This window comes from Erythrolamprus reginae, chromosome Z (genome assembly GCF_031021105.1).
Source record: "Erythrolamprus reginae isolate rEryReg1 chromosome Z, rEryReg1.hap1, whole genome shotgun sequence".
Lineage (NCBI taxonomy): Eukaryota > Metazoa > Chordata > Lepidosauria > Squamata > Dipsadidae > Erythrolamprus > Erythrolamprus reginae.
This window is the reverse complement of record NC_091963.1, coordinates 101,989,801-102,003,985: the sequence shown is the minus strand read 5'-3', so window position 1 is coordinate 102,003,985 and position 14,185 is coordinate 101,989,801. Positions and strand designations below refer to the sequence as shown.

The 14,185-nt window shown below is 40.2% G+C and overlaps 1 protein-coding gene across 1 annotated transcript in view; it reads right to left on the bottom strand.

The window, feature by feature from the left end:
- Positions 1–14,185, bottom strand: part of ZNF385C (zinc finger protein 385C) — a 284,959-nt gene that overhangs the window by 162,634 nt on the left and 108,140 nt on the right. Inside the window, exon 2 of the mRNA XM_070729576.1 lies at positions 11,460–11,711. Coding sequence (XP_070585677.1) covers positions 11,460–11,709 — 250 coding nt within the window. The 5' untranslated portion in view covers positions 11,710–11,711. The remainder of the gene's footprint in view (positions 1–11,459; positions 11,712–14,185) is intronic.

The window sequence follows — 14,185 nt, the reverse complement described above, 5'->3', positions numbered from 1 at the left end:
CACAAGGCACCCCGATATTCCAGTACCCCTCCTCCAGTTGTTTAAAAGAACTGGCTCTTCACCGTGGTGAGAGGTCTTTGATGTTCTCTGAGTTTGGTTCTTTCCTGCAGACAATTTATCCCCCAAACTAAGCATAATTTTTGAAAAATCCTTCAGAACCAGCACACTTCCTAAGCTATGGTCGAAAGCAATGGTCATCCCCATCTTCAAAAAAGGAGACCCCTCTCTTGTAGATAACTACAGACCAATTTCACTATGCTGCGTCCCATGCAAAGTCATGGAATCAATTATAAACAAATCAATTACTCTCCATTTAGAAACTAATAATTTGCTCTCTAACAAACAATTTGGTTTCAGAAAAAAACTATCCTGCAACCTGCAGCTCCTCCACTGCAAAAATATATAGACAACTCATCTAGATCAAGGGAAATCTACAGATGCAATTTATATTGACTTCTGCAAAGCCTTTGATTCAGTGGTCCACGACAAACTACTCCTAAAACTCAAATCCTATGGCATCTCAGGATCCCTCCACAGATGGATTACAGCATTCCTGTCAAACAGACAACAAGTGGTCAAAATAGGAAGCACCATATTTATTTATTTATTTATTTATTACTTAGATTTGTATGCCGCCCCTCTCCGAAGACTCGGGGCGGCATACACCCCCGTCCCAGTTAAAAGCGGTGTTCCCCAAGGTAGTGTACTGGGACCAACGCTCTTCATTCTCTACATCAATGACCTTTGTGATTACATCACAAGCAACTGTGTCCTCTTCGCCGATGATGTAAAACTCTTCAACACCACCGATAACACAACTACTCTCCAAAAAGACCTTGACGCTGTTTCTGAGTGGTCTAACACATGGCAACTCCAAATCTCAACTAGCAAATGCTCTGTCCTACACATTGGGAAGAAGAATCTGAACACCAAATACGAACTGAATAATCAAATTATCACAGATAATCCCCACTCGGTTAAAGACCTTGGTATACTAATAACAAAAGATTTAAGTGCCAAAGCCCACTGCAACAATATAGCCAAGAAGGCTTCAAGAGTTGTAAACCTAATCCTACGTAGCTTCTGCTCTGGCAATCTCACACTACTTACTAGAGCTTACAAAACTTTTGCCAGACCCATCCTCGAATACAGCTCATCTGTTTGGAACCCATATCGTATCTCAGACATTAACACCCTTGAAAATGTTCAAAGATACTTCACCAGAAGAGCCCTTCACTCCTCCACTCGAAATAGAATACCCTATGAGACTAGACTTTCAATCCTGGGCCTTGAAAGTTTAGAACTAAGACGCCTTAAACAAGATCTAAGTATTGCCCACAAGATCATATGCTGCAACGTCCTGCCTGTCGGCGACTACTTCAGCTTCAACCACAACAACACAAGAGCACACAACAGATTTAAACTTAATATTAACCGCTCCAAACTTGACTGTAAAAAATATGACTTCAGTAACAGAGTTGTCGAAGCATGGAACTCATTACCGGACTCCATAGTGTCATCCCCAAACCCCCAACACTTTACCCTTAGATTATCTACGGTTGACCTATCCAGATTCCTAAGAGGTCAGTAAGGGGCGAGTACAAGTGCACTAGAGTGCCTTCCGTCCCCTGTCCTATTACTCTCCTATATATCCTATATCTCTTCTTCTATTCTTTCATGATATACTCTATTCCTATATATATATAGATATGTATGTATGTATATATATATATATATATATATATATATATATATATATGTGTAGGTGTAGGTGTATGTGTGTATGTATGTATGTATGTGTATGTGTATGTATATATATATATATATATGTGTGTGTGTGTGTGTGTGTGTGTGTGTGTATACTGTATATATATATATATATGTATGTATGTATGTATGTATGTATGTATGTATGTATGTATGTATGTATGTATGTAGATTGTTCTGAGTTCGGGTTTTGCCCTGTGTAATATTTTGCATGTTTATGTGACGTTTCGGTGAAATCACATCCACCATCATCAGGCTGAAGTTTCCAAGCTTCGTGCTGTTGTAAAATGGAATGTTTGCAACTGTCATTTCTTCCTAGTATATAGTGTGGGGGTGGAGATTTGGTTTGAATGTAGCAATTAGATTGGGTGATTATGTTTCAGTGATCTGATTGGTTGGTGTAATCATAATTATTAGAAGGATTGACATGGTGATTTTTATGAAGTGTTTTTTGTTTAAGGTTGGTTTCCAAATTTCAAAATTCCAAATTCATAATTATTAGAAGGATTGACATGGTGATTTTTATGAAGTGTTTTTTGTTTAAGGCTGGTTTCCAAATTTCAAAATTCCAAAATCATAATTATTAGAAGGATTGACATGGTGATTTTTATGAAGTGTTTTTTTTGTTTATTTTGTTTAAGGCTGGTTTCCAAATTTCTGGTAGGCGGGACGTGTCATCTCTTTTGTTTATGCAAAGGGGTCTCCTTTCAATTTCTATGGCTTCTAGAGCAATTCTTCTATATAAATTCTCTGTTTTGTGAAGTAATTTAGTTTTTTCAAAGTCAATTTCGTGACCTGTTTTTTTAATGTGCTGGACAAGGGAGGAAGCCTTTTCTTCTTTTTAAACTGCATTCACATGTTCTGCAAGGCGTGCACTTACTCTTCGGTTGGTTTGTCCAATGTATGTGGCTGCACATGTTTTGCAAGGGATTTCATAGATTCCTTGGTATTCCAATTGGATTTTATCTTTGGGGCTCCTTAGGATATTAGATATTTTTTGGTTGGTGCAAAATGAAGTTTTGATGTTATGTTTGTGCAGAATTTTACTAATTTTGTCTGTGGTGCCCTTGATGTAAGGGAGGATGGTATATATTCTGTTACTATATTCTATATATTCTATATATTCTATTCCTATATATTCTATTCCTATATCTTCTTTTCTATTCTTTCTTAGATATATTTTACTATGAGTATCTCCTCTATAACCTTCATCATGTATTTTACTATGTGTATATTGATATATACTCACTAAAACCCTCATTGTGTATTGGACAAAATAAATTAAAAAACCCCCAAAAAAACCCTAGGAAACGTCATCAGTGCTAGTCAGACTAGTTTTGGTAATGAAATGTTTGCAAGAAAACAACCAAGCTCAGAGAGTACCAAGGACCCCTTATTTCAACCCTGAGCTGCAAATACAGTGATCTCTCGTTTTTCGCGGGGGATGCGTTCCAAGACCATCCGTGAAAAAAGAATTTCCGTGAAGTAGAGGAAAGATATTTTTTTATGTATTTAATGAGTATTTGGACTTTTAAAACCCACCCTTTGCATTAAACAGTCATTCTATAATGTTTCTCAGCTGGAACTACATGTGATATCCTACCAGTTTCTTTAATAGAGTACAGCAGTATTGTAGAAGAATTTTATGAATTTATAATGGATTTAAAATTTTCAATGAATTTAATGGATTTAAGCCCCCTTTGAAAACCTGCAAAATAGTGAATCCGCAAAATATGAACCGTGAAGTAGCGAGGGATTACTGTACAGTGATACCTCATCTTACAAACGCCTCGTCATACAAACTTTTCGAGATACAAACCCGGGGTTTAAGATTTTTTTGCCTCTTCTTACAAACTATTTTCACCTTACAAACCCACCGCCACCACTGGGATGCCCCACCTCTGGACTTCCGTTGCCAGTGAAGCACCCGTTTTTGCACTGCTGGGATTTCCCTGAGGCTCCCCTCCATGGGAAACCCCATCTCTGGACTTCCATGTTTTTGTGATGCTGCAGGGGAATCCCAGCAGTGGAATCCAGCAGCGCAAAAATGGGTGCTTCGCTGGCAATGGAAGTCCAGAGGTGGGGTTTCCCATGGAGGGGAGCCTCAGGAGAATCTCAGCAGCGCAAAAATGGACGCTTCAGCTGGCAAAAGGGGTGAATTTTGGGCGTGCACACATTAATCGTTTCACATTGATTCCGATGGGAAACATTGTTTCGTCTTACAAACTTTTCACCTTAAGAACATCGTCCCGGAACCAATTAAGTTTGTAAGACAAGGTATCACTGTATTCTCCTTTATTGGCTTCACTGAGGCCTCTGACAAGGAAGAAGGAGGCTCTCACTTCATTGCATTTTTTTCTTGCTATTTTATAATTTATTGATTTTACTATAATTTTTCTGTTTGACTCTTGTAAACCACCCAGTCATTGAGAATCGTGTAATAAATTACAGGCATAATAATTGATTTTATTGCTATTATTGGTTGATCACACAGAGGTTCAGACTGGCTTTGGCATTTTTATCCATCTATCAAATTCTTCCCAAGAATCTGGGATAGGCAGATACTGACATTTGATGGTGTATTAGAGGTATAGCTGCAGGATGTAAACTGTTCGGAGAAAAGTTGCCTTTTGCATTTAACCGATGCTGATTCTGTCAATGCTGATGGTGTTCAAGTGATGCTCCAGATGTTTTGGAATTGCACCCAAGGTGCTACTACATATTACTACTACTGCTACATAATAATAATAATAATAATAATAATAATAATAATAATAATAATAATAATAATAATAATAATGTTTAGGAGAGAAGTGTTTTCAATAAGAAAGTGAGCACAAGAACAAGGGGGCACAATTTGAGGTTAGTTGGGGGAAAGGTTAGAAGTAATGTGAGAAAATATTATTTGACTGAAAGAGTAGTAGATGCTTGGAACAAACTTCCAGCAGACGTGGTTGGTAAATCCACAGTAACTGAATTTAAACACACCCGGGATAAACATACAGTGGTACCTCGGTTCTCGAACGCCTTGGTTTTCGTACATTTTGGATACCGAACAAAATTTTCTGCAAAAATTTGCTTCGGTATCCGAACAAAAATTCGGATACTGAACAGAAAAATTTGTTTACTATCCGAAATGTGCGACCAGGGCAGCTTTGCAAAGCAGCTGCCACAAGATCTGAGGGGACGGGGTGAGAAGGAATGGGAGTCAGGATCTGACGCGCCCCTCCTGGCCGCCCTCTTAACAGCCTCCCAGTCTCTACCGTCTAACTGCTCCAAGCTGCGGGAAGGGTAGGGCTGGCTGCAATACCGGCAGCTTCGGAGGGCTCCTTTCCTCAGCAGTTCAGTTTGTTACCTCCAGGCAGCTGCACCAACTTTTCCCGGCACCGGCGACTCCAGTGGCTTCCCTTCATCACGTGACGTTCCCGATGCTGCTGCTGCTCCTCGAAGGGAAGCTGCCGCCATCGCCGCCGCCGGGAAAGAAAAAGTTGGTGCAGCTGCCTGGAGGTAACAAACTGAACCACTGAGGAAAGGAGCCCCCCAAAGCTACTGGTATTGCAGCCAGCCCTACCCTTCCTGCAGCTTGGAACAGTTAGACGATAGAGACTGGGAGTCTGTTAAGAGGGCGGCCAGGAGGGGCGTGTCAGATCTCGACTCCCATTCCCTCTCACCCGTCCCCTCAGATCTTTATCCCATAGGAAATAGAGGAAATAGATTTAATTGGTTCCCAGCAAGTCAATGGGCTGGGAACCAATTAAATCCATTTCCATTATTTCCTATGGGATAAATTAATTCAGTTTTCAATCAAATTGGTTCTCGACCACACTTCCGGAATGAATTGTGGTCAAGAACCGAGGTACCACTGTATATCCATCCTAAGATAAAATACAGGAAATAGTATAAGGGTAGACTAGTGGACCGTTAGATCTTTTTCTGCCGTCAATCTTCTATGTTTCTATGAATAATAATAATAATAATAACAACAACAACAACAACAATAACCACTTTCAATTTAATTTACAGTCTGGGCTTGGTAACAGTTCAAGTCCTAACCCAGTGGTGGTGAACCTATGGCAGACGTGCCAGAGGTGGCATGCTTAGCCCTCTCTGTGGGCATGTGTGCGGTCGTCCCAGCTCTGTTTCGGGTCTCTGCCATGCATGCATGGCCAGCTGGTCTTTGGATTTCTGCCATGAATGTGCACATGCATGATGTGAATGTGGGGGGCATCATATGCTGAAGTGCATGCAGGGTGTGCCCCCATGTACAGGGTACGTGCAGTAATGGGCAGCCAAATCTTTTACTGCCGCACTGTGGGTGTGGCTTATTTTGTGGGTGTGGCTTAATGGCCATGTGACTGGGTAGGAGTGGCTTGCCTGCCGTGTGATCAGGTGGGAGTGGCTTGAACAATCATCATCGTTCAAGTGAACTGTTAAGTCCTCGACTTACAACCTTACCAGTGTCGTTCACTGGGGTGACAATTTGCTTCGCGTTTCCCACGCTCTCCTTCCTGGGTCGCCCCACCACCGCCTCAGGTGGGTAGCTAGGCGAACGGGTGCTGCCAGAAGCATAAATGCTGCCAGCGCTGCTTCCATCCATGCCTTCTGCTTGCATCTCAGGCAGGAGGCTGGAGGAGAGCTGGGCAGGAGAAAGGGAAGCTTGTTCGAGGCCAGGAAGGAGGAAAGAGGAAAAAAGCAAGGGGTGCAGCAGGGGGAAAAAGGAGAGCCGAGAAGAGACTGATAATCCAGAAATCGATAATCCATCTGATCCGCTGGAGCTGCACATGCAGTTTCATTTCCGCCGGTGGAACTGCGTTCTACCCCATCCTGCCTGCTGCCCATCCCTGGATACTTTGCAGTGTGGGGGCACATGCGCACTTTGGGTACTTAAAAGGATTGCCATCTCTGTCCTAACCAATGAATAGAATAGAATGGAATGGAATAGAAATAGAAAATAAAATAGAAAATAGAAAAACAGAGTTGGAAGGGACCTTCGAGGACTTCTAGTCCAACCCCCTGCTTAGGCAGGAAATCCTACACCACTTCAGACAATCTCTTCTTTATACTTCCAGTTTTGGAGCATTCACAACTTCTGGAGGCAAGCTATTCCACTGATTGATTGTTCTTAACTGTCAGGAAATTTATCCTTAGTTCTAAGTTGCTTCTCTCCTTGTTCAGTTTCCACCCATTGCTTCTTGTCCTATCCTCAGGTTTTTTGGAGAAGAGCTTGACTCCCTCTTTTTTGTGGCAACCCCTGAGATATTGGAACACTGCTATCATGTCTCCCCTGGTCCTGCTTTTCATTAGAGTAGACATAGCCAGTTCCTGCAACCATTCTTCATATGTTTTAGCCTCCAGTCCCCTAATAATCTATGTTGCTCTTCTCTGCACTCTTTCTAGAGTCTCGACATATTTTTTACATCATAGCAACCAAAATTAGATGCCATTGTAGTTATTATTTCCAATAACATGAAATCACAGCTGCCAATTCTTAGCTGGTGTTTGTCTTCATTTGCATTGCGTTCTTCCCAAGAACATAAGGTGTCATATATTGGTATGTGCAACTCCAAACAATATTATATTTTTGTAATTGGCAAATGGGAATTTTATCAATGTGCAGATTTACTAAGTGCTGTTTAAGATTTCTTTTGATAAGGCACAATATTGATGTGTTGGTCATGACCTTTAAAGCCCTACATGGCATTGGACCAGAGTACCTCTGGCACCGCCTGCTACCGCACGAATCCCAGGGACCGATAAGGTCCCACAGAGTTGGCCTTCTCCGGGTCCCGTCAACTAGACAATGTCGTTTGGCGGGCCCCAGGGGAAGAACCTTCTCTGTGGCAGCCCCGGCCCTCTGGAACCAACTCCCCCCGGAGATTAGAACTGCCCCCACCCTCCTTGTCTTTCGTAAACTACTCAAGACTCACTTATACCGCCAGGCATGGGGGAGTTGAGACACCTTTTCCCCCAGGCTTTTTTATACTTTGTTTTATGTTTGGTTTTTTAAATAATGGTGCTGTTTGGTTTTTTAAATAATGATAGGGTTTTTAAAGGTTTTTAATATTAGATTTGTTCCACTACTATATTGTTTTTATTACTGTTGTGAGCCGCCCCGAGTCTTCGGAGAGGGGCGGCATACAAATCTAATAAATAATAATAATAATAACAACAACAACAACAACAACAGGAATTACCACAGCCAGTTTATGCGATAATGTTCAGTTTTCAGATCCTGATATTTACTGATACTCTCCAGTTCTTTGTCTACTACTATCACATCAATTATCCACATTCACAACTTCTACAATTGCTTCCATCAACTGTCATGTTGAGCTCTTGCAATCTTTTTGATAGCAACTATATGAAAAAGGTTAGAAAAAGAGAGAACGGGTGATTTTAGTATTTTATGTTGCACTGTGCTGCCCTCTCTAGACTTAGTATAGATATTGGAAGACTATAAATATGGACAACTTCCTTCATCCAATGCAGCTAGATTATTGTGATTGATTATGTTGCTGTCCAAATACAGTTGTAACAAATGTCTCTTTCTCTGTGTATTTCTCTTTCTCTCTGTATTTTTGTCTCTTTTTCTCTCGCACTCATTCACACACACACACACTGCATACAGATGCAAATGCAATATTGTTTTTAAGTAAGAGAAATTTATTTACACAGAATGATATGATTCAATAGTAATCATGTTATGTATGAATGAAATAATAATTAATGGCCAGCTACCACTAATCACAAAATAAACAAAGTATTTCTAAAGAGGAAAGTTTCGATATTTTGCTGAGTTTCTGCCTTTCTGGGTATTAATATTGGGTATTAACATGTTTGCATAAATTCAATTTTATTTATTACAGAAGAATCCTAGTTCTCTTTTTAATAAATGGATGGAGAAATCCAGGAACTCAGAGAAAGTTTGAGAAGATAATGAATTTAAGCCCATCTCTCGCTTAAAATAAAACTCCTTATAGTTCCAAAACAACAAATTGAGCTTATGAAATTACACACATTTAAGAAGTTTAACTTTATTTCAAGAGGCAAAAAAACCATATCTATGTATTATATCTACGATATCTACTGTACTATATATGAAGACATTGTTTTTACACCACTTTTTAGGCAAAATATAACGACGTAAGCCAACCTTTGATCAATGCTGGAAAACAAGGAGTAATTCTGCAATTACACACGAGGAAAATTTTAATAAGGATTTTCGTTTATAAACCAACAAAACCAAATTTTGAACTAGAAAAAGTTTACCAGAAAAAGAGAAATAAAAGGAAAACAAACAAGGCAAGGCAATAATCACCCTCAAATTTTAAATAAAATCATAGAAACTATTTACCTAAAATAGTTCCTTTGTTATTTCCATTTCTTTGCACAATACCGCTTCAGAATTCATGGCAGAGAATATGGTTGGAAAGAGATCATATGGGCCTACATGCTGCATCCCCCCCCCCACATTTTCATTTGAAAACCAATTTCATAGAATGTGAAAAATAACTGAAGGCCGGATTCTTTGCTTGGCTTATTCAAGGAAAAGGAGCAAGTTGAGGCAGTCCAAGGCCCTCAGGATTGGAATGGCTTGTTAGCAGGGAGGAACGGGGCAGGATTTATTATTTATTTTTATTGATTGATTTTTCTCCAATACACAATGAGGGTTTTAGTGGGTATACACATAGTAAAATACATGATGAAGGTTATAGAGGAGATACTCATAGTAAAATATATCTAAGAAAGAATAGAAGAGAAGTTATAGGAATAGAACATATCAATGAAAGAATAGAAGAAGAGATATAGGAATAGAAGAAGGGTATAGGAGATATAGGAGAGCAAAAGGACAGGGGACGGAAGGCACTCTAGTGCACTTGTACTCACCCCTTACTGACCTCTTAGGAATCTGGATAGGTCAACCGTGGATAATCCAAGGGTAAAGTGTTGGGGGTTTGGGGATGACACTATGGAGTCTGGTAATGAGTTCCACGCTTCAACAACTCAGTTACTGAAGTCATATTTTTTACAGTCAAGTTTCGAGCGGATAATATTAAGTTTAAATCTGTTGTGTGCTCTTGTGTTGTTGTGGTTGAAGCTGAAGTAGTCACCAACAGGCAGGACGTTGCAGCATATGATCTTGTGGGCAATACTTAGATCTTGTTTAAGGCATCTTAGTTCTAGGCTTTCTAGACCCAGGGTTGAAAGTCTAGTCTCGTAGGGTATTCTGTTTCGAGTGGAGGAGTGAAGGGCTCTTTTGGTGAAGTATCTTTGGATATTTTCAAGGGTGTTAATGTCTGAGATGTGATATGGGTTCCAAACGGATGAGCTGTATTCGAGAATGGGTATTTGAGGAAGGCAAACAGTGGGCATGAGGAGCGACTCAGCTGAGATTTAAGCAGATGTTGTGGGGAGGAGAGTTTGTTGGAAACAAATGCTGAATTGGTATTGTTTGGTGTGGGAGTTTGAACTCTCAGCTGGCTATGTGACCGTTTGTGCCTTATCCCAGGTCATCAAAGAGTCATGCCTAATTTTACAACCTTTTTTGCCCTGATTATTAAGTAAACAATTGCAATTAAGCGAATCAAGTGGTCCTTTAGCAAATCCAACTTCCCCCATTGACTTTGCTTGTCAGAAGCTATTTGGCACTCTTGTGGTTCGGGAACCCTGCAGCCATTCTACATACACACACTGGAGGTCAGGGGTGGATTCCAACTTACCTCACTGCCAGTTCACTTCCTCCCATCCCGCATGGCTGTACTGTGTGGCCAAGTCGGACTTTATAGGTAATAACTAACACCTTGACTGGAGACTAATTGGAAGCCAATGCCGTTCACAGAGGGTTGGTGTACCTAGGATCACACCCGCATACCCGGCGCGGTCGAGCTTCACCCGGAAGTTAGTTTTATGTATGGTTGGATTGATCATACATGATCTTTTTACATCATTTTATCCTATCCTATTTCCACATTAATCTGAAAACTTTTAAAATCTACAGATATTTATTTAGGTATGTATCTGTGAACATATATGAAATCTGAATATATAGTTACAAATATATCTTACCTCATGCTATGTATTTGTATAAGTTTTAATATCAAATATTTGAAGGCATATGTGTATGTCTGTGTATATTCATCTTTGCTGAGAGAAAATCCTGAGATGTCAGAATGCTAACATAATTGCATTCCAATCTGTTTATTTGTTAGATGAATGCAAATCAAATCAGTTCCTTGTAAAATTTGCTTGGATGCCACAAAGATTCCTTTCAAGTAGGGCATGAAAACTAAAACTTCACAAAAATTGTTAGCTTTTGAGACATACTTGAAGGAAATCATAGAAAGAGATCATCAATAGAACACATGGGAATTCTGTGACTTGTAGTTCAACTGGCTAGAGTCTGAGGGAAAATAACACAGTGATGAACCAGCTTCAATAATTAAGGGCAGCAAAAAAGAACAGAATATTTAAATGTTATAAGCAGTCAAGAATCCCCCATGTGTGAGTTGGGTGGCAATATAAATTAATATAAATTAATAAATTTGCTTAATAAATATTACATCTGGAAAGCAATGGTAAAACATAGGGTGGTCTTGTGCTTGTGGAAGGGAGCTAAAATAATATAGACATCCTACATTTCAGACTCTCTTTCCACATTTCTGAGAAGCCTCATATATAAAGTGAGTCCTTACCTGGACTTGACAGGACTTTGCTTTTGTTAAGATGTTTGAGGCGTTTCTGGTGAGACTTCCCTTTGAAATGGATCTGGGCCTGGACAGCAGAATTCAGCTGGATATTACACACTTCACAGAGAGTGAATGACGGGTGCTTTCTCTCTCTCTTCGTACGTTGCTCTGGAGGACATCCTATGCACGAGTTCTCTGCCAGGCTTCCACAAATACCACTCCCAGGGGAGTGGAAGGGGGTCAAGGGACGCTTCATCCCTATCACAGAAAAAAGAAATACATAATGAAAACTGAGGGATGCAAAGATCATTGTTCCAGCTTTAACCTCCTTGGGTACCAGTAACCTGAGGAAAAACTCCCAATAAATACACATAAGCAGCCTCTAGATGGAGTAAACGGCCCGTATTTTGTTCGCTATAACTTAATTCAAGCTAGCAGAGTGTGCACCACAAGAATTACAGCCCGTTTATTACATTCATGTTATATTATGTTCTGTTTCTGCTCCTAGAAAGAATTTCAATGCTACCAAGACAGTACTACTTTTCATGGATAGGATCAATCATTGGAGAGTAACTTTTCTACAGATCCTCCCCATGGCCACTTGTATAGCACAAATATTTTTTTTATTTAATCACTGACAAGCAAATAAAACAGGAACATCACAAATAACTAGGATAAAAACAAACATTATTCTAAAGAATCTAGAAAAGCGTAGAAGAGATACTACAGAATACTGTACAAACTACTCCGTATTTAGCTGTGGTCAAACAAATAAAAGACTGATCTGATAATCACAACTTAATATGAAACAAATTAAAAACGATCAGGATATTTAGTAAGGAATGGAGATAATGCATGGAGATGATGAATGGAGATAATGCATGGTATGTTTGTGTGTATGTTTTCTTTTTAATAAGGGAGTTTTAGTGACTTTTAATTATTAGATTTGTTATATATTGTGTTATTACTGTTGTGAGCTGCCCCGAGTCTATGGAGAGGGGCGGCATACAAATCTAATTAATAATAATAGTAATAATAGTAATAGTAATAGTAATAATAATAATAATAATAATAATAATAATAATAATAATAATAATAATTCTTGGTGAGAGTCTGCATAAATAAAATACTGCTTTCAATTATCCCTCTGGCATACGGAACATAGTCCCTGTTCAAAGAGGGTTACAGGTACCCTTCAACATATAATGGTTATTTAGCAACCATTCAAAATTAGCATGGCACTGAAAAAAAAGGGGGGGATTTTTTGGCCAGTCTCCATACTTATCACCATCGCAGTGTCCTCAGAGTTTTGTGATCAAACTTTGGGCACTGGAAACCAGGGTGTGTTTCTGAGGGTTGCAGTGTCTCCCAGATCATATGAACACCATTTGTAACCTTCCCAGGCAGCAAGTCAATACAGGAAGCCTTATTCTCTTAAACAACCATGTGATTTACTCACAATCTGGGCAAAAAAAGGTAGTAAAATTGGGCTTAATTTCCCCAATTCACTTAACAACTTCACTGGTTGCCAATTAGTTTCCGGTCACAATTCAAAGTGTTGGTAATGATCTATAAAGCCCTACATGGCATTGGACCAGAATACCTTCGGAACCGTCTTCTGCTGCATGAATCCCAGCGACCGATAAGATCCCACAGAGTTGGCCTTCTCGGGGTCCCATCAACTAAACAATGTCGTCTGGTGGGCCCCAGGGGAAGAGCCTTCTCTGTGGTGGCCCCGGCCCTCTGGAATCAACTCCCCCCAGAGATTAGAATGGTCCCTACCCTCCTTGCCTTTCCTAAAGACCCACCTATGTCGCCAGGCATGGGGGGATTGAGATTCCAGAGGCTTATATAGTTTACGCATGGTATGATTGTGTTGTATGGTTTTAATGTTGGGTTTTAGATGTTTTTAAAATTAGATTTGTGAGCCGCTCCGAATCTACGGAGAGGGGCGGCATACAAACCTAATAAATTATTATTGATTATTATTATTGCTTAGTGACAAACTTTTTGGTTCCATTTGTGGTCATAGGTCAAGGAGTACCTATGGAACAATTCCCAGATTCACAAATTGGATGTGAAGTTTAATTCTGTTTGTGGTTGCTTGAATAGCTTTCACAGTCTACTATGGCTTACATGTCTCTTGACCCATATTAGTGGGCACATAAGCTCAAATCCTACACGCATGCACACGCTGGCCATCTAATTTTGGGGCCTTTTGGGCTCAGTGGGTGCCAGGAAACAGCCTATTTTCAGCCTCCAGAGTGGGTGAGGAAGCCCTCTTTTTGCTCTTTTCAAGTTTCAGAGCCTTTATAGGAGCCTGTGAAGAGCAAAAAAACGGAACTTCCAGTTTAACTGGAAGTCGGCAAATATAATGTTCCCAGCCTCCGGAGGATCTCCAGAGGTGGAAGACCATTTTTGTCCTGCCTAGGCTCCTAGAAAGCCTCTGGAGCTTGGGTAGAGCAAAGAAATGGGCCTTTCGGATCAACTGGAACTTGGCAAATGGACCATTTTCTGCCTCCAAAGGGCCTCCGGAGGGAAAAGGCTGTTTTCGCCTTCCCCAGGCTCCTAGAAAGGCTCTGAAGCCTAGGGAAAGCGAAAAATGGGTGTGGCATAGCATGCCAGGAGCAGGGGTTAGAGAGTCATGCGCAATTGCGTCAGGAGTATATAGAATTATGGCTGTGGGCATGCACACACACACACCAGCCCCTTTTGGCACATGAACCAAAAAA